General features: G+C 45.2%; 1 protein-coding gene across 6 annotated transcripts in view; it reads right to left on the minus strand.

Moving 5' to 3' along the window:
- LGI2 (leucine rich repeat LGI family member 2) overlaps positions 1-27,255 on the minus strand; it is a 71,241-nt gene that overhangs the window by 8,712 nt on the left and 35,274 nt on the right. For 4 of the 6 annotated variants that reach the window (XR_012882555.1, XM_075858826.1, XM_075858795.1 and 1 more), the window contains 2 exons: positions 16,575-16,646; positions 16,389-16,460 (listed from right to left, as the gene is read on the minus strand). Coding sequence is in view for 5 of the 6 variants with exons in the window: in XM_075858826.1 (XP_075714941.1) it covers positions 16,389-16,460; positions 16,575-16,646 (144 nt within the window). In the remaining variant the exon portion in view is untranslated. The remainder of the gene's footprint in view (positions 1-16,388; positions 16,461-16,574; positions 16,647-27,255) is intronic. The other 2 variants (XM_075858817.1, XM_075858835.1) reach the window with 1 other exon arrangement.

Below are 27,255 nucleotides of genomic sequence, written 5' to 3' on the forward strand. Positions count from 1 at the left end.
TCCCGTACTGTAATCATGTTTTCCAATTTATAACGCTCATCAATAAAAATGGCAACACAACAAGAAGTAGCCCAACCCTGGGTTACGTCCTCTCGGCTTCTTCTGGGGCATATACTTTGAATATCTCGTAAGGTATTGGTTTGTTTGAATAATCTGGACAGCATTGGGTGGTGCTGCGAACTTTGTATGCATTTTACATATAGTCTAGACTCTTAACCTGTGGTACATGTACATCATCTACAAGCCTGCTGCATTACCACATCTCACACTGCGCAACTCTGTTGTCACAGTGTGAGCGGCGAGCCCGCTGAGTTCTGTCGCGAGTTTTCATACTGCTTCCATGTGTGTCCGAACGCAGACGACACTGCTGCGTACAATGCATCCCACCACTACTCGGTGGGGCCTCTCCACTGCTGGGCTTTGATACAGCCTGCTGGAGATACTTTGGCTGCATAGCAGGCACCAGTTGTATTTCCAATACACACATATTAGCAGCAATCGAATAGTGTTTTTTGGGAACAGTGAACAACACACTTATAATATGGGGGTCACATTCCCTAATCAACACCTGTGCAGTCTAATTTATTGATTTAGAAAACCTCTAGATCGCTGCACCGCCACTTTAAGACAAGTCCACATTTATGTTGCTCATTAGCAATTTGTTTTCTTACGGAATAGGCTCTAGTTATACTTAGACATTCATAGTGCAGAAATAGGGGACATCTGTACTTCATAGGTTATATAACATTGGAATTTTTAATTAATTCATCAATAATTATTTTTTTATTTTCTTACATAACTCCTCACTAGTCACATTACTCTTTTCCCCAATTCCCCCCCTCCCTTATATTAAATATGTCGCTAGTTGGCACTTACACTTAGGGCTGGGCAATTAATCGCAAAATATCAGAACCAGAATTCAGCACAGACAGCCAACGTTATCTCGCACGGTTAGTTTTTTTTAAGCTCTTTTTTTCTAGTTTCAACTGTATCTGCGTCCTCAAAATGCGTTATATTGCGTGGGGGCATCTGTGGGGCATTATACTGTGTGCGGGCAGCTGTGGGGCATTATAATGCATGGGGGGCAGCTATAGGGACATTATACTGTGTTGGGGCAAAGGGGTGTGGCCTAAAATTGTACATTAATCTAAATCGAGGTTACATTTACAACAAATCAGGATTTTAAATTAGGTCACAATTGCCCAGCCCTACTGGCCCTGCCCTAATGTTCTGCTTTTAATGTGCGGCCAAGTGTATGTTTATAGCCTTGGGGGTGCTCTGTTGTAATTTATTTTAATAAGGGGGTACCTGTCTTGGAAACACCAATAAACACTACATAATAAATATTGGCCTACACATTCAACATACCTCCCAACTTTTGAATTCGGAAAAAAGGGAAATTTTAAGCCACGCCCCCTAACCACGCCCGATATCCCGCATCGACACATCAAATCACGGCCAGATCCTTCTGCAAATAACACGCGCACATTCTCTCAGCGGATCTCTAGACTGTCTGGATATCACAGATATTATGGATCCGGTTATGTCGTCTTTATGTTACTTTACCTATCTTGGGTATAACATTTGCTCATCACGGCAGCAGCAGCTGCAGGACATACCAAAAGGCTGATAACAATGAAAGTCAAGAGGGAGACCCTGTGGTTGATGACTTTTCAATGGACAGGTAGCAGAGTTACATGATGGGGATTTTTTTTTCCAGTTGTGTAACTCTGCTACCGGTCAATGGAAAAATCATCCACCAGAGCCTCCCTGTAGATAGCTCCAGATGCAGCCCCCCTGTACATAGCGTCAGACACAGCCCCCCTGTAGATACCTCCACACACAGCCCCCCTGTAGATAGCTCCACACACAGCCCCCCTGTAGATAGCTCCAGACACAGCCCCCCTGTACATAGCTCCAGATACAGCCCCCTGTAGATAGCTCCAGACACAGCCCCCTGTAGATAGCTCCACACACAACCCCCCTGTAGATTGCTCCACACACAGCTCCCCTGTACATAGCGCCAGACACAGCCCCCCTGTAGATAGCTCCAGACACAGCCCCCTGTAGATAGCTCCAGATACAGCCCCCCTGTAGATAGCTCCAGATACAGCCCCCTTGTAGATAGCTCCAGATACAGCCCCCTTGTAGATAGCTCCACACACCGCCCCCCTTGTAGATAGCTCCAGATACAGCCCCCTGTAGATAGCTCCAGATACAGAACCCCTGTAGATAGCTACACACAGCCCCCCTGTAGATAGTGCCACACACAGCCCCCTGTAGATAGCTCCACACACAGCCCCCCTGTAGATAGCTCCACACACAGCCCCCCTGTAGATAGCTCCACACATAGCCTCCCTGTAGATACCTCCAGATACAGCCCCCCTGTAGATAGCGCCACACACAGCCCCCCTGTAGATAGCTCCACACATGGCTCCCTATAGACAGCTCCAGATATAGCCCCCCTGTAGATAGCTCCAGACACAGCCCCCCTGTACATAGCGCAAGATACAGCCCCCTGTAGATAGCTCCACACACAACCCCCCTGTAGATAGCTCCACACACAGCACCCCTGTAGATAGCTCCAGATACAGCCCCCCTGTAGATATCTCCAGATGCAGCCCCCTGTAGAAAGCGCCACACACAGCCCCCATGTAGATAGCGCCACACACAGCCCGCCTGTAGATAGCGCCACACACAGCCCCCCTGTAGATAGCTCCACACACAGCCCACCTGTAGATAGCTCCAGACACATCCCCCCTGTAGATAGAGCCAGATACAGCCCCCCTACCGGTCAATGGAAAAATCATCCACCAGAGCCCCCCTGTAGATAGCTCCAGATACAGCCCGCCTGTACATAGCACCAGACACAGCCCCCCTGTAGATAGCTCCACACACAGCCCCCTGTAGATAGCACCACACACGGCCCTCATGTAGATAGCTCCACACACGGCCTCCTGTAGATAGCACCAGACACAGCCCCCCTGTAGATAGCGCCACACACAGCCCCCATGTAGATAGCGACACACACAGCCCGCCTGTAGATAGCGCCACACACAGCCCCCCTTTAGATAGCTCCACACACAGCCCCCCTGTAGATAGCTCCAGACACAGCCCCCCTGTAGATAGAGCCAGATACAGCCCCCCTGTAGATAGCACCAGATACAGCCCCACTGTAGATAGCTCCAGACACAGCCCCCTATAGATAGCGCCACACACAGCCCCCTGTAGATAGCGCCAGATACAGCCCCCCTGTAAATAGCTCCACACACAGTCCCCCCGTAGGTGCCACATTGCAGCCAGAGCGGAGAGCGGTAGAGGTAGCCGGTCCTACTGCTGCCACTCTCCGCTCTGCTTTTGATGTCACTCACCGTCAGGAGTCTTGCAGCGGCGTTCTCACTGGTGTCGATGCCGGCCCGGGAGTGAACCAGTCCAGTCACCTGACCGGTGAGGTCAGATGACAGGTCAGGTGACTGTACTGGTCCACTCCCGTGCCGGCATCGATCGCAGTGAGAACACCGCCGCAAGACTCCTGCCTTCTTCTGATCGCTGCTGCAGTCAGCAGCGAACAGCTGTTTGGATGCAGCGACCAGCAGGACAATTTGCAGACCGCCGGGACGGCGGGACAGCGGTGAGAAACCAGGACTGTCTCGCCGGATCCGGGACGGTTGGGATGTATGAAGCTGAAACTTTTATTTTATGGTACTCTGCTTTCCTGTCTTGCTATATAGTCTAATGTTATCTCAAAGTTTTGTCAAAGTGTTTGATCGTCGTTAAGTTTTATGAGCATCCAGACCTGCTAGTTTGTTTGTTTATCTCTGCATAGCTTTTCACCTCATGTGTCTAGTTGATTTGATTAATAACTGAACGAGCTTAATTAGGCCTAGATCTGAGCATCTACTCCCCTATAAATTTAGATGTAGCATATGGGGAAGGCACTCGTGCAGGGGGGCACGACGGCAGAAGTCATCGCTGTCTAAGTGTCATACTGTCAAAGTGTCCTGGCAGTTATACATGGCAGTTGCACAGGGTCAGTGACAGGTAAGCTGCATTACCAAACCAGACAAACTAGCCCACGCACTCAATATTAGATTTCTAACTATCTGTAAACAAACATGTTTGCCACCGCTCTCATCATTATAGCTGCTCTTGGTTTGCAATCCTATCGCCCATTTAAGACTTGCCCAAAAACAGTCCGCATCAGTCCTTCTCTCCTGGCCTCACCCATGTACAGCTCCCATTCACTATTCACTTTCCTCAGTCAACTTAACCCATCTCATCCCACTGCCCAACATAAAAAACGCTCTCATAAATCACAGAACCATCTGCTGTCTCACTCCATTCTCCTTCTATTAGCTGCAGGGGACATCTCTCCCAACCCTGGGCCTCCCTTTTCTTCTGCCAAGCTCAACCACTTACCTGCCACACATAGAAACCCTGCAAATCTTCTTGCCATTCCTTGTATGTCTTCTTCTGTCTCTTTTAACTGTGCTCTCTGGAACTCTCGGTCCGTGTGCAACAAACTCACCTTTATTCATGACTTATTCCTTTCTAACTCTCTCAACCTTCTGGCTCTTACAGAAACATGGCTACACCTGTCTGACACTGCTTCCCCTGCTGCTCTATCTTATGGTGGTCTCCAGTTCTCTCATGCCCCCAGACCTGAGAACAGGCAGGGTGGAGGAGTAGGTATACTTCTTTCCCCACACTGCACTTTCCAGGTCATTCCCCCGGTCCCCTCACTCACATTTCCCTCTTTTGAAGTCCACACCCTCAGACTCTTTCACCCTTTTCCCCTCCGAGTGGCAGTTGTCTACCGCCCACCGGGCTCACCCCGCCAATTCCTGGACCATTTTTCTGCCTGGCTTCCACAATTTCTATCCTCTGAAACACCCACTCTCATCATGGGTGACTTCAACATCCCCATTGATAACCCAATCTCCTCATCTGCCTCCCAGTTTCTATCTTTAACCTCGTCCCTCGGTCTGTCACAACTTACTAACTCTCCTACACATGAAGACGGGCATTCACTTGACCTGGTCTTCTTCCGGCTGTGCTCAGTTTCTGACTTTATTAACTCTCCTCTCCCACTTTCTGACCACAATCTTCTCTGCTTTACTATCAAATATTCTCTGCCTCCTCAGGTCATCCCTACGTATCAGACATACAGAAATCTACATGCCATTAACACTGTGAAACTCATAGACAGTCTACAGTCCTCATTGTCCCCTATCTCTTCCCTCTCCTGTCCCAATCTGGCTGCCAAACTTTATAATAACACTCTCAAAAATGCATTGGATGAAGCAGCCCCCACTACACTCCGAACCACCCGACAAAGACGACGACAACCCTGGCACACGCCTCAATCCCGCTTTCTTCAGCGGTGCTTGAGATGTGCCGAACGACTGTGGAGAAAATCGCATTTGGATGCAGATTTCCTCCATTACAAATTTATGCTCAAAACTTACAACTCTGCCCTTCACCGCGCCAAACAAGTCTACTTCACTTCTCTCATCTCCACACTATCTAATAATCCAAAACGCCTCTTTGATACTTTTCACTCCCTCCTTAGTCCTAAAGTGCAGACACCAATCACAGATCTCAGTGCTGAAGACCTGGCCAATTATTTTAAAGTTAAAATTGACAACATCCGACATGATATTATCTCCCAGTCCCCTAGTAACATCGATCCCCTTCCCCCCCGCACTCCCTCTTCTTCACTCTCAGCATTTGACCCAATAACTGAAGAAGAAGTCTCGAGGCTCCTCTCTTCTTCTCGTCCTACTACCTGCCCTAGTGATCCTGTCCCCTCACACCTCCTCCAGTCCCTCTCCCCAGCTGTCACTAGTCACCTCACTAAAATATTTAACCTCTCTCTTTCCTCTGGTATCTTTCCCTCCGCTTTTAAACATGCCATTATAAACCCATTATTGAAAAAACCAACACTTGACCCATCCAGCGCTGCCAACTACCGACCAGTCTCTAATCTGCCCTTCATCTCCAAACTCCTGGAACGCTTGGTCTACTCTCGCCTTATCCGCTATCTCTCTGCTAACTCCATTCTTGACCCCTTACAATCTGGTTTCCGCACTCTACACTCCACAGAAACTGCCCTTACTAAAGTCTCAAATGATCTCTTGGCGGCTAAATCGGACGGTAAATCCTCTCTCCTTATTCTTTTGGATCTCTCTGCAGCCTTTGACACTGTAGACCACAAACTCCTACTTAACATGCTCCACTCTATTGGCCTCAAGGACGCGGCTCTCTCTTGGTTTTCCTCCTATCTCTCTGACCGCTCATTCAGTGTGTCATTTGCTGGTTCCACTTCTTCTCCTCTTCCCCTTGATATCGGGGTTCCTCAGGGATCAGTCCTAGGTCCACTCCTCTTTTCTCTCTACACAGCTCCTATTGGACAAACCATCAGCAGATTTGGCTTCCAGTACCATCTCTACGCTGATGACACCCAATTATATACCTCTTCCCGTGACATCACCCCTGCTCTAATACAGAACACCAGTGATTGTCTGTCCGCTGTCTCTAACATCATGTCCTCTCTCTATCTGAAACTGAATCTTTCTAAAACTGAGCTCCTTGTGTTCCAACCATCTACTAACCTCCCTAAACCTGATGTCTCCATCTCTGTGTGTGGCACTATCATAACTCCTAAGCAGCACGCCCGCTGTCTCGGGGTTATTTTTGACTCAGATCTTTCCTTTACTCCTCACATACAATCACTTTCACGCTCCTGTCATTTTCACCTAAAAAACATCTCCAGAATCCGCTCTTTTCTTACGGAGGAAACTGCCAAAACTCTCATTGTTGCTCTGATTCACTCTCGTCTTGACTACTGTAACTCATTACTAGTCGGTCTTCCCCTCACTAAACTCTCCCCTCTCCAATCTATCCTCAATGCAGCAGCCAGGCTCATCTTTATGACCAACCGCTACACCAACACCTCTAATCTGTGCCAGTCACTGCACTGGTTGCCCATCCCCTTCCGAATAAAATTTAAACTTATTACTCTCACCCACAAAGCTCTCCACAGTGCTGCACCTCCTTACATCTCCTCCCTCATCTCTGTCTACCACCCTACTCGGGCTCTACGTTCTGCCAACGACCTTAGATTAAAATCCTCCATAATCCGAACCTCCCACTACCGTCTCCAGGATTTCTCTCGTGCTGCACCCGTCCTCTGGAATGTGCTACCCCAGACAATCAGATTAATTCCCAATATCCACAGTTTTAAACGTGCCCTGAAAACACATCTATTTAGACAGGCCTATAACATTCCCTAATCTGACTCCTTTTCATGGCCCTCCATTTAGATTAGTCATCAGAATAAGATTCCCTCACACTCCTTCTCTTCATGTCCGTCATACACGGATACTGGCTGGTGACCGGCTCATGCAGCTTTATGTTACCACCGCATGTGTATAAAAATGGCCGGACCATTGTACAGAACAAACACTATTACACTTTGTGTCTCCCTTATGTCCTCATAGATTGTAAGCTCTTGCGAGCAGGGTCCTCACTCCCCAGGTTTGAATTGTAAATGAACTTTGTCACTATGTAATGTCTGATATTGTTTTCATGTTCCCTCTAAATTGTAAAGTGCTGCGTAATATGTTGGCGCTATATAAATAAAGATTATTATTATTATTATTATTATGATTCAATGGTATCCACTACATATAGTGTTATGGCTGCAGTCACACCCGGGCCCAGGGGCGTAGCTAGAGGGGGCAGGTGGGGCATGTGCCCCGGGCGCAGCTTAGAGGGTGGCGCCAGCGCCACCTCCTCCTGCACCATAATTGTACCTGTGTCTATAGGACACAGGTACAATTAGAAGCAATGAATGACCGTTCAGCGCCTTTCCACGAGTGAAGCAACTGGTACCTTTTGTATCAGTGAAGCTTCCGTAAATGAAAGGCGCTGACTGACAGGGAAAGTCATCCTGCCCAACCAATCAGCGCCTTTCATAGACGCTGCGGTCAACCACCAGGAGACAGGTCTCCATGGCTGCCGGATGGCGTGGGAGCGGGAATAAGGTGAATATTTTTTTTTTTTTAATTGTAACGAAAGTGTGTGGCTGCATCAACAGGGGGGGCTTTATCTACGGGGGGACTTTATCTACGGGGGGGACTTTATCTACATGGGGGGGGGGCTTTATCTACACGGGGGGCTTTATCTACGGGGGGACTTTATCTATGGGGGGGCTTTATCTACACATGGGGGCTTTATCTACGGGGGGGGGACTTTATCTACAGGGGGGCTTTATCTACACGCGGGGGGCTTTATCTACGGGGGAGTCTATCTACAGGGGGGGCTATATACTGGGGTGGGCTATCTTTGGAGCACCATATACAGGGGTGGGCTATAGCTACAGGGGGGCTATATAGTATATAGCCCCCTGTAGCTATAGCCCACCCCTGTAGATATAGCCCACCCCTGTAGATATAGCCCACCACTGTAGATATAGCCCCCCTGTAGATATAGCCCACCCCTGGATATAGCCCACCCCTGTAGATATAGTCCCCCCCTGTAGATATAGTACCCCCCTGTAGATATAGTCCCCCCTGTAGATATAGTCCCCCCCTGTAGATATAGTCCCCCCTGTAGATATAGTCCCCCCTGTAGATATAGTCCCCCCTGTAGATATAGCCCACCCCTGTATATAGTATCCCACAAATAGCTCCCCCTATAGTGCTCCACAGAAAGCCCACCCCTGTATATAGCCCCCCTGTACATATAGTCCACCCCTGTATATAGTGCTCCACAGATAGCCCACCCCTGTATACAGTGGTGGGCTATCTGTGGAGCACTATATACAGGGGTGGACTATCTAGTGGAGCACTATATACAGGGGTGGACTATATGTACAGGGGGCTATATACTGGGGTGGGCTATCTGTGAAACACTATATACAGGGGTGGACTATATGTGGAGCACTATATACAGGGGTGAACTATATGTGGAGCACTATATACAGGGGTGGGCTATATCGACAGGGGGGCTACATACAGGGGTGGGCTATATCTACAGGGGGGCTATATACAGGGGTGGGCTATCTGTAGAGCACTATATACAGGGGTGGGCTATATCTACAGAGGGCTATATACAGGATTGGGCTATATGTGGAGCACTATATACAGGGCTGGGCTATATCTACAGGGGGCTATATACAGGGGTGGGGTATCTGTAGAGCACTATAGGGGGAGTTATTTGTGGGACACTATATACAGGGGTGGGCTATATGGGCGCACTATCTACTGGGGGCTCTATGGCAGGCACTATCTACAGGGGGCACAGTATGTGTGTGGGACACGGTTGTATGGTGCTATTATAATTAGAGGTGCAGTGTATGGCGCTATTATATTTAGGGGCGTAGTGTGTGGTATAATGATAACTTTATCTTTGTTTATAGGTGCAGAAATGTTGGAAAAGTGAGAAGCTGAAGACATGTGAGCGGCAAACTGCAGAAATGGTCTGTGACCGGGAGAATTTATCATAGACTAGAATCTGAGACGTCACCGGTGAGTCACTTAATGTAAATGTTTATTCTGCCTCTAATCAGTAATGTAGTCACTGTATGATCTGCAGCGAGATGATGGGTGGTGTGATTATGATATGATTTATTTTTTGTGAAACAGCATCTCTCAGCATATCCTCACCATTGTTCGGGCCATGCTGGGAGCTGTAGTTTTACGCCGTACACACCTATACGGCAGGGGTTGCACTAAATTGAGCTGTATTTGTGCTGGTACTGTATTTATGTACTGAGCTTGGTTCTGGGGCTGTATACATGTACTGAGCTTGGTTCTGGTGTTGTGTATAGAACCCTATTGCTTGTAAAATGTACAAATGTTTTTATGCTCGCGTTACATAAAAAGAAATGTGGAAAATAAATGACATGTCGATTGGTAGAGAAAACAAACACGGCGAGGGGGAAGGAGATGTCGGGAAAGAGGTTGGGGGGGGGGGCGCCAAACTGAATCTTTGCCCCGGGTGCTGGAGAACCTAGCTATGCCTCTGCCCGGGCCTATGACTGAAAGGGCATAAAAACCTCCCTGTCACATAATACACCAGTATTATAAATGTCATGTGAAAGTTGGGGGGACCAGATTTTACATGAACGCCTAGGAGCTTCGAGCTACGCCTCTGATTCTGCTACACATAGACGATAAGGTGAACTAACTGTAAGCTACATTGTCAGCATGCAGGAAAGAGAACATTATAAGTACATTAGTAGAAGTACTAGTCCATTACATTTATAAAATACATCACAGCATTCAATAAGATATTGTCATAGTAAAGTGCTGTACAGAAGATGAGACATAAGACTGTGACATATTTATGTAAAGTGGCAGTCTCTATGGGATTATGGCATCTTCACAAGGATGAAAAGATATTTAGGCTCATGAATTATGAACAAGTAAATGTAATAGCAAGCGGTAGAGTAAGTATAATAAAGTGGAGCATGGAAAGAAGAAATCTACAACATAAAATGTGATTGGAACAATATAACGCTTAATAAACATTATTCATTAAACCCTCTCAACAGTGAATATAAAGGGAAATGTACAGGGTAAAACAATAACAGTAAAAACATAAAGAGGAACTGTAATGGTGATTACTATATTTAATACAGTAATCACTATTAGAGTAATAATGTAATGATCCAGCAGAACAGGAGGGAGGGGGGGTTTACGGCTGTAATATGGATGTTAACATGCGTCCCGCAAACCATCCGATTATCATGATGATTACAATCAGTTGTATAATAACTATTTACATGCAATCATTATCTGATTCTTTTATAATATTGCTCTGACACTAGGCATCTCCTACTTACATGTTGTGATCATAACAATAGAGCATATCTGACCACATTGACTTCTGCTCACTAAAAATGGATTATATAAAAAAGTAGTATAAAAATAACAGTGAAATATTTAGATACAAATAAGTAAATTTTTAGGTATGCTGGCCACCCATACGAATAAGATATCATATACAGTTAGGTCCAGAATTATTTGGACAGTGACACAAGTGTTGGCTTTTTAGCAGTTTACCAAAACACATTGAATATACAGTTATATAATCAATTTGGGCTTAAAGTGCAGACTCTCAGCTTTAATTTGAGGGTATTCACATCCTAAGAGTTTAGGAATTACAGCTCTTTAATATGTAGCTGCCTCTTTTTCAAGGGACCAAATCTACAATTATCTCAAAAGTTATTTAATGGGCTGCATGGGCTATTCCCTTGTTAATCCAACATCAAATAAGCGGGTAAAAGGTCTGGAACTGATTACAGGTGTGGTTTTGCATTTGGAAGCTGTTGCTGTGAACCCACAACATGAGGTCAAAGGAGCTCTCAATGCAAGTGAAACAGACCATCGTTAGGCTGAAAAAAAGAAGAAGAAATCCATCAGAGTGATAGCACAAATGTTAGGAGTGGCCAAATCAACACTTTGGTACATTCTTGAAAAAAAGAGCGCACTGGTGATCTCATGAACTCCAAAAGGCCTGGACGTCAACGGAAGACAACAGTGGTGGATGATCGCAGAATCCTTTCCATGGTGAAGAAAAACCCCTTCACGACATCTACCCAAGTGAAGAACACTCTCCTGGAAGTAGGTGTATCAATATCTAAGTCTACCATAAAAAGAAGACTTCATGAGAGCAAATACAGAGGGTTCACCACAAGGTGCAAACCAGTAATCAGCCTCAAAAATAGAAAGGCCAGATTAGACTTTGCCAAACAACATCTAAAGATGTCAGCGCAGTTCTGGAACTTGATTCTTTGGACAGAGGAAACCAGGGGTGTTAATAGCACGGGACCTCCGGGGCCAAAGCCCCAAATCTTTGGCCCCAGGCGACTTACGCTACAGGGGTCGCAGCGGTCGAAATTGCCCCCGCACCGCGTCTATAGAAATTTACTATACTAACTGGGGCCTACGTCATAAAATACACGGGCCCCTGTTACTATAGTAACACCACTATACTTACCCTCCTTCCCGAACTGAGGGGAAGTCCTCTCGCATCATGACACTGTGCGCCGCGCATAACGTTACGACACGGGATGGTGTCAGGACATCCGCTGCACCGAAGAGCTAGGTAAGTGTAACATCATTACTGCCTGCTGGGGTCCTGTATGTAAGCCTGCCTTGTGGTAAGCTTAGATACAGGGTCCAAGAGACAGCATCAGACATGGGTTTAGATACAGGGCCCATGTTTGATACGGTCTGTTGGACCATGTATCTTAACTTACCACAAGGCAGGCTTAAATACAGGAACCCAGCAGACAGTAATCTTATACTGCATAAGATTACTGTCTGCTGGAGCCCTGTATCTAAGCCTAACATGTGGTAGGCTTAAATACAGGGTCCAACAGACAGGGGCCCTGTATCTAAGCCCATGTGTGATGCTGTCTGTTGGACCCTGTATCTAACACACACATGGGCCCTGTATCTAAGCCTACCACATCTGTTACTAATGTGTTTGTTTTTTTGTGTTTGTGTTTCTTTTACAGGTTTGGTCGTTGGACTTATTTTCAATAAAACGGATAACGAGGGTTGCGTGTTTTTTTTTAATTTCAATAAAATATTTTCTACTTAGTATCCACAGGATAGGGGATACATGTGTGATCGCTGGGGGTCTGACCACTGGGACCCCCAGCGATGAGAACGGGGTAGAGAAATTCCCCCGAAGTGCTCCATAAGAATGGGGCGCTGGTGCACTTGCTCGACTATTGCTTCTTTTTTTTTTATGGAGCTGCCGGAGACATGGGTCCCCTAAGTCCCAAAGAAATAAATGGAGCGCTGGCCACTTCGGGGAATTTTTGGTCCCCAGTTCTCATCTCTCCTGTGAATAGGGAATATACGTGTTTGTGGGTAAACCCTTTTAATTTGTAATATATGACGTTTCAGAAGTTCATTGACGTCTAGGTTCTATTGCGGCGCAGGGCAAAAGACAGAAGTCTGCTGTTGGTGAGTAAAAGTTTTCTTATTTTTCATATTACTAACTTTATTTGCTTTGCAGGTCCTGCTGGACCGTTTGTACTACGTCATAGATTTGTTGGACTACTTCGATGATTTAAAATAAAATGGTGAGGGTTGTGTGGGGGAGTTCTTATGTAAATAAAAAAATATTTTCTTGTGTGTCTTTGTTCTTTTTTATACTTTATTAGCGTATTAGTAATGGCAGCTGTCTGACACCGTCCATTACTTAAGTGGGGCTTAGTGTTAGCCAGTAAAAAGGCTAGCACTAACCACCCATTATTACCACCGGTACCCACGGCCACCATGGGTGCCGGGAAGAGCCGGGTACGATTCAGTACCCAACAATCTGTAGTGATGGTCGGGCACTGGGGCGGCCGCAAGTGTGTCTTATGAGGCTAGAACGGGCCAAAAACCCTTTTCACCATGCTTATGTTAGGCTGCGGCTGCTTTATTATACCTGGCTGGTTATGAAAAATTAGTAATGGTCATTGTCAATCAGACAACTGCCATTACTAAGGTACTGATAAAGTATTAAAAAAAAAACACAGACACATAAAAAAATTTTTTTTTTATTGAAATAAGATCTACCCCATACTACTCTCTTTGACCATTTTATTTGAAAAAAACATAGATCATCGAAGTAGTCCAACAAATCTACGAAGTAGTCCAAACAGTCCAGCAGAATCTGCAAAACAAAAAAATAAAGTTAGTAATACGAAAAATAAAAAATGTTGTACTCACCTCCAGTGACTTCTGTCTTCTCCTCTGCGCCACAGTAGAAACTAGAGGTCAATGAAAAATAATTCCCCTTCATGTAACTGCCACCTGAGAACTGAAAAGTCATCCACCACAGGAAAAAAAATTTTTACTCTGGCGTTGACAGGTAGCAGAGTTACATAATCGGGAATTATTTTTCCCTCTCATGGCTAATTACTAGTTGACGCATTCATTGCTCTTCTCTATGGAGAAACATTTTTCCCTCTGACAGATAAGTTTTCCGTTGACAGGTAGCAGAGTTACACGATAGGAAAAAATATTCCCCATTATGTAACTCTGATACCTGTCAACTGAAAAGTCATCCACCACAGGGTCTCCCTCTTCACTTTCATTGTTCACAGCCTTTTGGTTTGTCCTGCAACTGCTGCTGCCGTGATCAGCAAATGTTATACCTAGGTTAGGAAAAGTAACACAAAGAACATATAAGGCATCTGCGTTGGGACTCCGTTCATGGATTCCGTCTGAGATTTCCGTCAGGGGAACCCATGAACGGAATTCAAACTGAAACAATACAGGTTTCCGTTTGCATCACCATTGATTACAATGGTGACGGATCTGGTACAAATGGTTTCCGTTTGTCACCGTTGTGTAAGGCCTCATGCACACGACCGTAGTGGTGTGCACGGCCGTGATTTTCAGCTGGGACGGCCGCGGAGTGTCACTCGCGGGCCACCCGCAAATCGTGGCCCGTGCACATGGCTGCATGCATTCATTTCATTTCAGAAGAATCTGGCCAGGATTTGATGTGCTTATGCGGGATATTGGGCGTGGTTAGGGGCGTAGCTTAACAATGTCCCTCTTTTCCGAATTCAAAATTTGGGAGATATGTATATATTAAAGATGGGGTTGGGGAGAAAGCGGTCGACTGAGCCATTGCTTGGCCGTCAGCTATTTCCCGCATCTCCACCACTAATATACCTGCTCAATTCGGCTGATTATACTTGTTTATTGCCATAGGCTGAGGGGGATAAGCGGTTTCCAGGCATCTCTGGCGGAGCTTATCTACGGGGAATACAAAGGATCGGGCATGGTAAAATTAAGTGCCAGATCTAGTCAGGCTAAGTGGCTGATAAATGTAAAGAATGTGTTGCCAGGCAGCTCAATTAGTTTCTTTAGAAAAATAAAATAGAACTGTCATATTTGTAAAAAAATATATATATATTCAATATGTAAAGATATATGTTTTTCTACATACTGTATATTCAACATGTTTTTCTATACCATAGACATACTGTAAGTCCTAGTGTTTTGTTCCCAAGGAAATACTTACGCTTCCACTGTAGGATTATCCTGGTTACGGAGGAGATAACTACAGAGATTTTGGGAAACTGACTTTATATTGTAATATATAAGCCCAAATACATGCTATTGTTGCAGCAAGCAATACAAATTATTATAAGCCTTATACTATATGTATGTTCTGAACTCTCATGATAGGCACCAGTAATGGTGGCAGAGATTATTTCAGGGGCTGTGAATACCATTTTGCTAGGACGGATGGATGGTATAGAATTTTAAACCTTGTATTGAATAAAATGAGAGTAAGTGTGATATTGAGCCTAAAAAGACATGTTCACCTTTAAACACCAGTTTACATTTTATTTCTATATATATATATATATATATATATATATATATATATATATATATATATATATATATATATGTGTGTATGTATGTGTCTATTAGTGTGTTTTGTGCAACTTTCTAAATACTTTTTATTTAAAATAATTTTTACTTTTTCAGGTACAGCTGCTTTGTATCCTGTATAGAGAACAGCTGTATCTTGCACTGAATCCTGTATCCGTCAGGTCAGCGGCACTGATGGGGTAATGAACTTAGATGTGATTGGTAACAGCTCGATCCTGCGTGTCAGAGACAAGCAGGACACGCTTACACTTAACCCGTCAGTGTTGCTGACCTGACGGATACAGGATTTAGCGCAAGATACAGCTGCTCTGTATACAGGATACAAAACAGCTGTATCTCAAAAAGTAAAAATTATTTTTAATAAAAACTATTTCAAATGTGTACATAGCCTTTAGGCTGTACGGACAATTCTGCTGGTAGCCATTATAAACAGACTACAGAATTTGATAGCTTACCTCAGCTCCTATAATGTAAGGGGACAGTTAGCATCCTAACACCAGATTAACGTACAGTGCCTGGTGTAAAGACTACGTTTCCCAAAATGTAAACCAAAAAGCAATCTCTGAGAAAAACATTACCCCAGAAAAGAATGCCGGGGAGATTTTGGGTCTAAAGCAGGCTTTAACTCAGGATCAGTGCAATGTAAGTAATATACAAGTAAAAACCATTTTCAAAACACAATTTTTCTTTATTTTTTCTTGATGTAAGGACAAATTATCTTGTGCATCACAAACCAAAAATTCCTAGTAATTTCCTAGGGCACTGTTGAAGAAAAAACCCTACTTTTCCCACCTTCTATGGAAATCAGTGATGCCAGCTGCATAAAGAAAGATGGAATAAACCGGCTATGGCACAGCTACTTGAAACGGATGGGTAAATAGAGAATTCGAACAGGCACAAATACGCACAACACTCAGGAAAAGATTAATAGAGAATCAAGAGGAACCGTCAGACACTTACAGTTCAATGAGAGAATCCAAATCACTGAAGATGTCCCTTGGCAGAGTCTTAATGTGGTTATTGGCCAGGGATCTGTAAAAAAAAAACAAAACACGTAATTGAGCATGAGTCTCCACCGCTGAAATGAATGAACACAGACAAAGTGAACAAACCTAAGCGGAATACAAAAAAGATCCCTGGACTTACAGATGGGTCAGGTCACGGAGGCCTCTGAAAGCATGTCTGGAAATAGTCTCTATTTTATTTCCTTCTATAAACCTAGGAAAAAAGACACTATTATACAGCAGGCATATACATTTTATATTTGTGATCAATAATATCAGTCTCATGCCAAATAATACCTGATGCATTATGTAGAAAAGGAGCTTTACTCTCTCAACCTGGCATCTTTTTTTAAGCCAAGTTTTTTGCCTAACGTTTTTTAGACATATCTATGTTCTCTTCATGCAACAGCCTAATGATGGTGCATGTGAAGCAGCAAGGTATTTGCGCCCAAATGTTTACACAACCATAGCATAGCCAATAGACATTATCCAACAAGGTAAAAAAAAAATGCCACACTGCATGCATGCACAGGGGCAATTTTATTCCATGTCAACTGCACCAAAGGTTTTTGTTGCTGGGCACCATTAAAACCAAAAGGAAGCCGGTGAAAATACCTTTGTAGGTTGAATTACCACCCACGTCCTACTCCACATTCCTTCCAAGTAGTTATTGCTGGAAACCTCCCTCATTGTTAACTGTTAACTCAGCATCTCCTGGTGATCCGCTGATTCACACCACGATTTCAGTGGCCTCTCTCCGAGAAATAGACCCACGGACAAATTGTAGCTGGCTAGAGTCAACTGTTGTCTCTGCTGCTATCATTTCTTGCCTTAATAATTCTCTCTGCAATGGGCTGAGAGTGGATGTTTTGTAGAGGAAGAGGTGCCACACTCAACTCTGCTTTATTTTTTTTGATGCCTTGAAACAGTTATTCGATTAGGGGAATATGTTGTATCACAGATGGAAAATAAAACTGGAAGGCTGCATGTACAGAAAACCAAAGTGATTCTTTAGTGCAGTGCTCTCTGCTGGAGTCACAAATCCCGGATTATAGAATTCTGTATGTGCGGATCACCAGTATTGTACTTATTATGTATTTTTAATTAGTGCAATGCACTCTGCCTGTGTCACAGATGGAAAAACACTGGAATGGTGCATGTACATGGGTCGAATACTAATTTAAAAGTAAATATTTTTTGTTGTGTTATGGGCATGAGTAAATGATCGGCTGCTCTGGCACACTGCCACTGAAGGGCTGTGCTTAACTGTCCTTAGGTCCCTCTTCATGCTAAAAATAGCATCAGTAGAGTTACTTTATGTATTATTACTTTATGTAATTATGTCATGGTGAAATTTGACCTTGTTACTAAGTAGGCAAATTTCTGGTCATGAAGTGTTTAAAGGAATACACTGTCACGAGGGGCTCGTGGACCCACTGGGCCGCACCGCCTTGGCGGTATGGCAGCTGGCCAACAGGACGCGGGTCAGAGTCTATAGTTCGTATGGGGTACCTGTGGCAGCTCGGACAGTAGCAAGGCTGGCTAGGCAGGAACTTGGCAGCAGGTGGGCATCAGGTGTGGAGAAGCAGGTCAGGCATAGAATACAGCACAGCACGGCTACAGCAAGCATGTCACTAGATCAGGATACAGGAACAGGAAACACTGGGAGCAGGAAACACTAGGGGGCCATTTGCAAGACAGACTAGGGGTACAACAACAAAGCTCAGGCATAGCACTAGGGGGCTGGACCCCTCTTATAGTCCAGAGTACTCACGGGTCAAAGTTCAGGAACGGGATCCGGCATTTGTGAGTAGACGGGAGCGCTGGCTTCTCCTGAGGAGAAGGCTGGGGCCAGCACTTGCCGACTCGTGGCTACGGCTGTAAGGGGAAGAACGGAGCCACGGACATGACAGTATCCCCCCTCTTACGCCCCCTCTTCTTGGGACCAGAGCGAGAGAGAAACTTTTTCAGAAGAGTAGGGGCATTGAGGTTCTCCTCTGGCTCCCAAGACCTCTCTTCAGGACCAAATCCCTTCCAATCCACCAAATAAAAGGTCTTTCCTCTCACTCTTTTGGTGTCCAGGATCTCTTGAACCTCAAAGGTACCTGGGAGCAAACTTGCATGGCAGTACTCTTAGTCGAATGTTCCTGGAGGACAGCCAGACCTTTGTGCCAGGAAGAAACTGAGGTGGTTCTCTTCTCCTTGTGTCCGCCCTCCGTTTCATACGGTCAACTGCCAGCAGGATGGAGGATCGAGTCTACCACCAAATTTGTAGGAAGTCCCTAAAGACCGCGTCAGCACCTGGTACCTTGGATGAATCAGGAACCAGGAGAGGTATTCGTGGGTGTTGGCCAAGGACTATGAAGAACCGAGTGCTCCTTGTGGACTCGCTGGTATGATTGTTGTAGGAGAATTCAGCCCACGGAAGCAACTGTACCCAGTCATCATGTTGCCTAGAGACGAAGTGACGCAGGTAGTTCTCCAAGATTTGATTGATCCTCTCGACCTGTCCATTGGACTGAGGATGGTAGGCCGAGGAAAATTCCAACTTCACACCTAGAAGTCCGCAGAGGGCTCTCCAGAACGTCGACACAATATGCTGCGGCAAGCTGTGCAGGCGAAAGATGTGTTGGATAAACAGTTTGGCCAGTTGAGGAGCAGACGGAAGACCGGTCAGAGGAACCAAGTGGGCCATTTTTGAAAATTGATCCACCACCACCCAGACAGTGCTGCATCCGGCAGAGAGAGGCAGGTCTGTAATAAAGTTCATAGCTATATGCTGCCAGGGAGCATCGGGCACAGGTAATGGCTGGAGCAGACCAGTGTGTCTGGAGTGAGCGACCTTGTTAGCTGCACACACAGAGCAGGGGGAAACAAGTCCATAATATCTTTGGGCAGCGTGGGCCACCAGAAATGACGGGCAATCAAATCCTGGGTCTTACGGATCCCCACGTGATCTGCCAGTCTAGAGGGATGTCCCCAGCGGAGGACTCTCCTTCGGTCAGACATGCGCACAAAAGTTCTCCCTGGAGGGATGTCCCCAACTTGCAGTGGATTGACTGAAACAGTACAGGACGGGTCGATAATGTTCTCCGGCATCTCCATAGTGTCTTCCATCTCAAAAGACCTGGACAAGGCATCGACCCTCACATTCTTGTCAGCCGGGCGATAATGGAGCTCAAACTGGAACCTGGCAAAGAACAGTGACCACCTGGCCTGATGAGGATTCAGCCGTTGGGCTGTCTGGAGGTAGGTGAGGTTCTTGTGGTAAGTAAAAATCAGGATGGGGTGAGCTGCGCCCTCTAGTAGATGTCTCCCCTCCTCCGGTGCCAATTTGATGGCCAGTAACTCCCGATCCCCAATCGAGTAGTTGCGTTCTGCGGAAGAGAAGAGCTTAGAGAAATATCCACATACCCTAGACTTGCCCTTGGAACCTCTCTGGAACAGGAGTGCACCAGCACCGACAGAGGACGTATCCAACTCCAACGACAACTGTAGGGAAACGTCTGGATGATGGAGGATAGAGGCTGACGTGAAGGCACTCTTCAGGGTATTGAATGCGGACTCTGCCTCAGGAGTCCACACTTTGGCGTTCATGCCCTTCTTGGCGAGGTTAGAGATAGGAGATGTTAGTGAAGAAAAGTTTGGGATGAACTGTCTGTAAAAATTGGCGAATCCCAGAAAGCGCTCTATGGCCCTCAAGCCTTGAGGACGTGGCCATTCCAGGACGGACTTTATCTTTTCAGGATCCATCTTGAGACCTCTATTCGAAATTATGTAGCCCAGGAAGGGTAGGGCATCTCTCTTAAATACGCACTTCTCCAATTTGGCGTACAGATGATTCTCCCTTAACCACAGCAAGACTTGACGGACATGTTTCTGATGAGCATTCACACAAAAGAAAAGAAATAGACTTTTGAACAAAACCAGCACACTTTGGGAAAACAATAAGTACAAAATACAAAGTTATTAAACAAAATACAAAATTATTTAATTATTAAAATATTAAGCAATTACCAATAAATTGAAAATACAATGAACATAGTGATATATCATTTACATGTACCGGCACTATTCCGATTTCCCGAACGAAAAATGCATGTATCAAAACAATTCTTTAGGCAGTCTTTCATTTAAGGTAGCAGTCATCCACATATCATCCATATGTAGCTGAAGATGGCCAAATAGTGGAGGCATATGCCAAGAGAGGAACCGATCGATCTCTTCGTATGTATTAAGCAATATCCTGTTCACTTCATGTGTTAGCGGGAGAGGCATATAAGACACTCCCTTTGTATGCTTTAAGAAAGTGATTCACATCTCTTAGCTAGAGGTTCGTTCACCGGTACCTTTATATTACGAGTGTAGTCCAGGTTCCAACACGTCTTTTAGGACGGGATCCAGTTAGCATAATATCCGGGCAGACCTCTGTCCTCCATAGTATTTCTCATAGCAAAAGCTATATAATTGCTTATAATTGCTATATAATTTTGTTTAATAACTTTGTATTTTGTACTTATTGTTTTCCCAAAGTGTGCTGGTTTTGTTCAAAAGTCTATTTCTTTTCTTTTTTGTGAATATTATTATATTGGACGGCACCGTGCATAATTTATTGCATTTATGGGTTATATAAATAGGATTTGTTCTTTTCTTTTTTTATATGTTTCCGATGAGTCATAGGATCTGGAGAAAAAATTAAGATGTCATCAAGATAGACTGCTACACAAACATAGAGGCCATGGAAAATGTCATTCACAAACTCCTGGGAGACCGCGGGAGCATTACACAGGCCGAAGGGCATTACTAGATATTCATAGTGTCCGTCCCGGGTGTTAAATGTCATCTTCCATTCGTCACCCTGGCGAATCCGATTTAGGTTGAAAGCCCCCCGCAGGTCTAACTTGGAAAAGATCATGGCACCCGTATACGGTCAAATAATTCTGAGATCAATGGCAATGGATACTTATTTTTCACCATGATCTGGTTGAGACCCTGGTAGTCTATACAGGGACGAAGAGAACCATCCTTCTTTTTGATGAAGAAGAACCCGGCTCCTGCCGGGGAGGAAGACTTGCATATGAAGCCCCGCTCCAAGTTCTCTCTAACATAGGCGGACATAGACAGAGTCTCTGGCAGGGAGAGAGGATATACCCTGCCACGGGGAAGGGAAGCACCAGGAGCCAGCTCGATAGGACAGTCATACGCCCGATGTGCGGGCAGTGTCTCTGCCTCTTTCTTGCTGAAGACATCCGCAAATGAAGCAAAATGACTCGGCAATCCTGCCAGTGACTGAGGCAGAGGAGACTGAGCCAAACTAATCTGTCCCAGGCAACGATTGTGACACATGGGGCCCCACTGGAGAAACTCTCCAGAGTTCCAGTCCTGGACTGGGGCATGCAATCGGAGCCAAGGCAGGCCCAGCAACAGAGCATCAACGGCTTTGGGTAGGACATAGAATGACAGCAGTTCGGAGTGGAGAGCCCCTACTTGGAACCTCAGTGGTTTGGTCACAGCAATAACTGGGTCTGGCAGGGGTAGGCAATCTACAGAAGCGATTGCCAACGGGCTCTCCATAGGGGTGGTAGGCAACTGAAAAAGGTCCACCAGGTCTCTACGGATGAAATTAGTAGCGGATCCCGAGTCCAGATACGCAGAGACCTGATGCATTCTCTCGCCGGACACTATGGTCGCTGGTATGGACAATTTGGACGAAAGTCCTTTTTACCCAGGGTTGTCACTCCTAGCAACCCTAGGCTTTGGGGCTTTAGGGGACACAGGCGCACAAGATGGCCACCGAGGCTGCAATAAAGACAAAGTCCCGAAGTGTGTCTGCGTTGTCTTTCCTGGGTGGATAGCTTACCCCGGTCCATCATCACAGACTCCTTAGGAGGATTGACATCTGAGGACAGCAGGGGTTGCTGCAAAGTAGGTCCCAGACTAGGAGGGTCTCCCTCCCGATTAACCTCCTTGGAGGCATTCTCGGATCCGCATATCAATCCGGGCGGACAGAAGGATGAGGTCATCCAGGGTAGATGGCAGGTCTCGAGCGGCAAGTTCGTCCTTAATCTTAGGAGACAGTCCATTCCAGAATGCAGCCACCAGAGCCTCATTGTTCCACAACATGACACACTCCAGGCAAAACGGACACACTGTGTTATGCCTAGTGCAGGGCCTGAGGGAATGGACACAGAAATCTCGTTGGTGTTAACCAGAGGTATGCCCTAACAGTTGCCTGCGCATTATACATTCACAAACAGTAATGCATTGGAATACAGAGGTATTCCAATGCATTATAATTATAAAAAAAATTATTGTAACGTAAAAGTCCCCTTGTGAGGAAATAAAACAAAAAATTAAGTTCCATAGAATAATTAGTTAAAACAAAAAATTCACACACGAAAACGAAAAAATAAACAGGATTATGTTTTGTAATTTTTTTTAATAAAAAAAGAGTCAATTCTAAAAAATGCATACATTATATAATTTAAGGTTATATATAAATTAAATGCAAAATTTTATGCAATGAAAAACTATATAAAAATAAACACCCCAAAATGCAAAAAAAAACAACTAAACGTCACACCACAATGTTAGCGGGAAAAAAACCAACCCATTATTGGATTTAAATTGCAGTGAGACATAAACAACAAAATCTGCTGCATTCACATAGACAAAATCTCCTCAAGGCTTATGCGGTTAAAGATCAGAAACCATTCCATATGATAAATATAAATATCACTATTTGTTTAGGAGCAGGACTATAAAAAGGTTTCTATAGAAATAAAAACAATTGTAAGGGGTAAAATGGCGTAAAGAAATGCAGAATATTTGCATTCACGCGGGGCGGTAGAATCATGTTTTTTGCTGCAACTTTTGCCAAATAGAGACAAAATGCTGCAGTTTTGTCTGAATTATGTGAAAATTAGACACCAGTGGAGGATGTATCTAGCTTCTCCTGCTATTTGAGGTTTCAAAAGTACTGGTTTCCTTCCACACTTCAAAACATACTGATAGGTAAATTGGCCCTAGCATGTGTATTTCATATAGAGAAATTAGAATGTGAGCCATATTGGGGACGGTGAGTGATAACAATCTCTGTACAGCGCAGGGGTAATATGTTATAAAAGCAACTGGAGACTGTATGAAAAGAAAACATAGCAGTTTTAATACAGACCCTACACTTTGAACAAATCTCTGGAAATAGGGTTTCAATTGTACATAGTTGGAAAATATTCATGGTTGCCCTTCCAGAGTGAAATGAAGGCTGGAGCTACATGGAGACATTTGTCATGCAACTGTCAGGGAATCACTACTTGAGCAATTCCCAAGTAAAAGTTTATGGAATTGCTATAAGAGCAATTCCCCAAAGGCAGCTGGAGACTGTCTGGATCAAGCGTACAAGTAAATCAGCTTCCTTAAGTCCGTCACCACTCTGGTCAGCAGAGTCTAAGGCTACTCTTTGGTCTTCACCAGAGCCCGCCGCAAGACAAGTTGGATTTGGCCACATAGAACCCAGGTTGTTTTTACAGAATAAGGTGTTGGATACGAGGTGCACTTGCAGGCAATACCAGAATGGATTAGCAGATTGCCAGAGGGGTAATAAACAAGCAGAGTTCAAACCACCAGAGACTAAAAGTCCAAATTGCAAAACAGAGGTATACCAGGAGTTGCAGAGGTTGAAACCAGCTGTGGGCAGATATCCAAATAAGTGAGCAGAGGGTAAATATTTGGACGAGCAGGCAAATATATATTTATATATATATATATACACACACATTCTGGAATATATACATACAGATAAATATATAGACGTACACACACACACACACACACACACACACACACACACACACACACACACACACACACACACACACACACACACACGATAAATACACAGACAGGAACATATGCAGATACATAAAAGGCACATATATACAAGCACAAAGACATTCACAAATAGACCCATATATACCCACACAGGCACATATATACACAGTACAGATAATGTAGTACATTTCACATGCAGTCCTATGTAACACCACAGATAACATACAGTAATAACTCAGTACAGATAATGTAGTAGGCGTTATCTGCAGTCCTATGTAACACCACAGATAACACACAGTTATAACTCAGAGTACAGATAATGTAGTAGATGCTAGCTACAGTCCTATGTAACACCGCTGATAACACAGTGATAACTCTCTGAGTACAGATAATGTTGTCGATGATAATTATACCCACAGACACATATAAATACACACAGAGGCATATATATATCTATATATATATATATATATATATATATACATATATATATATACTACTGTTCAAAAGTTTGGGGTCACCCAGACAATTTTGTGTTTTCCATGAAAACTCACACTTATATTTATCAAATGAGTTGCAAAATGACTGGAAAATATAGTCACGACATTGACAAGGTTAGAAATAATGATTTTTATTTCAAATAATAATTTTCTCCTTCAAACTTTGCTTTCGTCAAAGAATGCTCCATTTGCAGCAATTACAGCATTGCAGACCTTTGGCATTCTAGCTGTTCATTTGCTGAGGTAATCGGGAGAAATTTCACCCCATGCTTCCAGTAGGCCCTCCCACAAGTTGGATTGGCTTGATGGGCACTTCTTGCGTACCATACGGTCAAGCTGCTCCCACAACAGCTCTATGGGGTTGAGATCTGGTGACTGCGCTGGCCACTCCATTACAGATAGAATACCAGCTGCCTGCTTCTTCCCTAAATAGTTCTTGCATAATTTGGAGGTGTGCTTTGGGTCATTGTCCTGTTGTAGGATGAAATTGGCTCCAATCAAGCGCTGTCCACAGGGTATGGCATGGCGTTGCAAAATGGAGTGATAGCCTTCCTTATTCAAAATCCCTTTTACCTTGTACAAATCTCCCACTTTACGAGCACCAAAGCAACCCCAGACCATCACATTACCTCCACCATGCTTGACAGATGGCGTCAGGCACTCTTCCAGCATCTTTTCAGTTGTTCTGCGTCTCACAAATGTTCTTCTGTGTGATCCAAACACCTCAAACTTCGATTCGTCTGTCGGCACCTGAGTCTATGTCTCTGAGACTGACTCCAGCTTCCACCACTCAGGCTGGCAGGCTTAGGAGTGGGAGAGCCTATCGCAGCCTGGCCAGACTCAGCTAGCTCCCGCCCTCTGTCTATTTATACCTGCCTTTCCTGTTGCTCCAGTGCTTGTGAGTCTTCTTGTGTGGTTTCCTGGCCCAGCTACAGCTCCTGACTATTTGATCCTGCTCCATACTGACCCTGGTTTACTGACTACTCTCCTGCTCTGCGTTTGGTACCTCGTACACTCCTGGTTTGACTCGGCTCGTTCACCTCTCTTGTTGCTCACGGTGTTGCCGTGGGCAACTGCCCCATTTCCCTTAGCTTTGTGTACCCTTGTCTGTTTGTCTGTCGTGCACTTACTGAGCGTAGGGACCGTCGCCCAGTTGTACCCCGTTGCCTAGGGCGGGTCGTTGCAAGTAGGCAGGGACTGAGTGGCGGGTAGATTAGGGCTCACTTGTCTGTTTCCCTACCCCCATCATTACATAATCACAAGCCCATATACCTAGGCTACCCTGGTCCCTCACACTACTATGGACCCCCTTGAGACCCTGGCTCAGCAAATGCAGGGTCTCTCCCTAGAGGTCCAGGCCCTGGCTCAGAGGGTCAACCAGCCTGACGCTACCATGTTAGTGCCCCTCACCTCACCTCTTGAACCCCACCTCAAGTTGCCTATCCGGTTCTCAGGGGACCGGAGGACTTTTCTCTCCTTTCGGGAGAGTTGTAGGCTCTACTTTCGCTTAAAGCCTCACTCCTCAGGTTCTGAGAGCCAGCGGGTGGGTATAATTATGTCCCGGCTCCAGGAAGGGCCCCAAGAATGGGCCTTCTCCTTGGCTCCTGACGCCCCTGAACTTTCCTCCGTTGATGTTTTATTTTCTGCTCTCGGACTCATTTATGACGAGACTGACAGGACTGCCTTTGCCGAGAGTCAGCTGGTGACCTTACGTCAGGGTAAGAGACCTGTTGAGGAGTATTGTTCTGACTTTAGGAAGTGGTGCGTAGCTTCTCGGTGGAATGACCCTGCCTTAAGGTGCCAGTTTAGGTTGGGTCTGTCGAACGCCCTGAAAGACCTGCTAGTTAGCTATCCCTCTTTTGACTCCCTAGACCAGGTTATGGCTTTAGCGGTACGACTTGACCGACGACTCAGGGAACGACAACTTGAACGTTTTTGTGTTTTCTCCTCTGACTCCCCCATGATGCCTCCCGAGGTTCCGTTGCTTCGTTCTTCCACGGAAGACTCTGAGGTACCTATGCAACTCGGGGCCTCCGTGTCCCCCCCAACAACGTAGAGAGTTCAGCAGGAAGAATGGTCTCTGCTTCTATTGTGGGGATGACAAGCATCAAGTGAACACCTGTCCTAGGCGCATAAGAATAAGCAGCCGGAAAACTTCTGCGCCTAAGTGATCATCGGGGAGGTCACTTGGGGGCACAGGTATTTCCCGTAAATATGAAACATAATAAAATCTTGCTTCCCTTTCAGGTCTCTTTTGGTGGTAGGTCTGCTACCGGCAGTGCCTTCGTGGATTCAGGGTCATCTGCTAATATCATGTCTGTGGAATTTGCTATGTCTCTAGCTATGCCTTTGATTGATTTGCCTAAACCTGTCCCGGTAGTGGGTATCGACTCCACTCCTCTTGCTAATGGTTATTTTACACAGCATACCCCTGTTTTTGAACTCCTTGTTGGCTCCATGCATTTGGAGCAGTGCTCTGTACTGTTGATGCAG

The sequence above is a fragment of the Rhinoderma darwinii genome, chromosome 1 (genome assembly GCF_050947455.1).
Source record: "Rhinoderma darwinii isolate aRhiDar2 chromosome 1, aRhiDar2.hap1, whole genome shotgun sequence".
Lineage (NCBI taxonomy): Eukaryota > Metazoa > Chordata > Amphibia > Anura > Rhinodermatidae > Rhinoderma > Rhinoderma darwinii.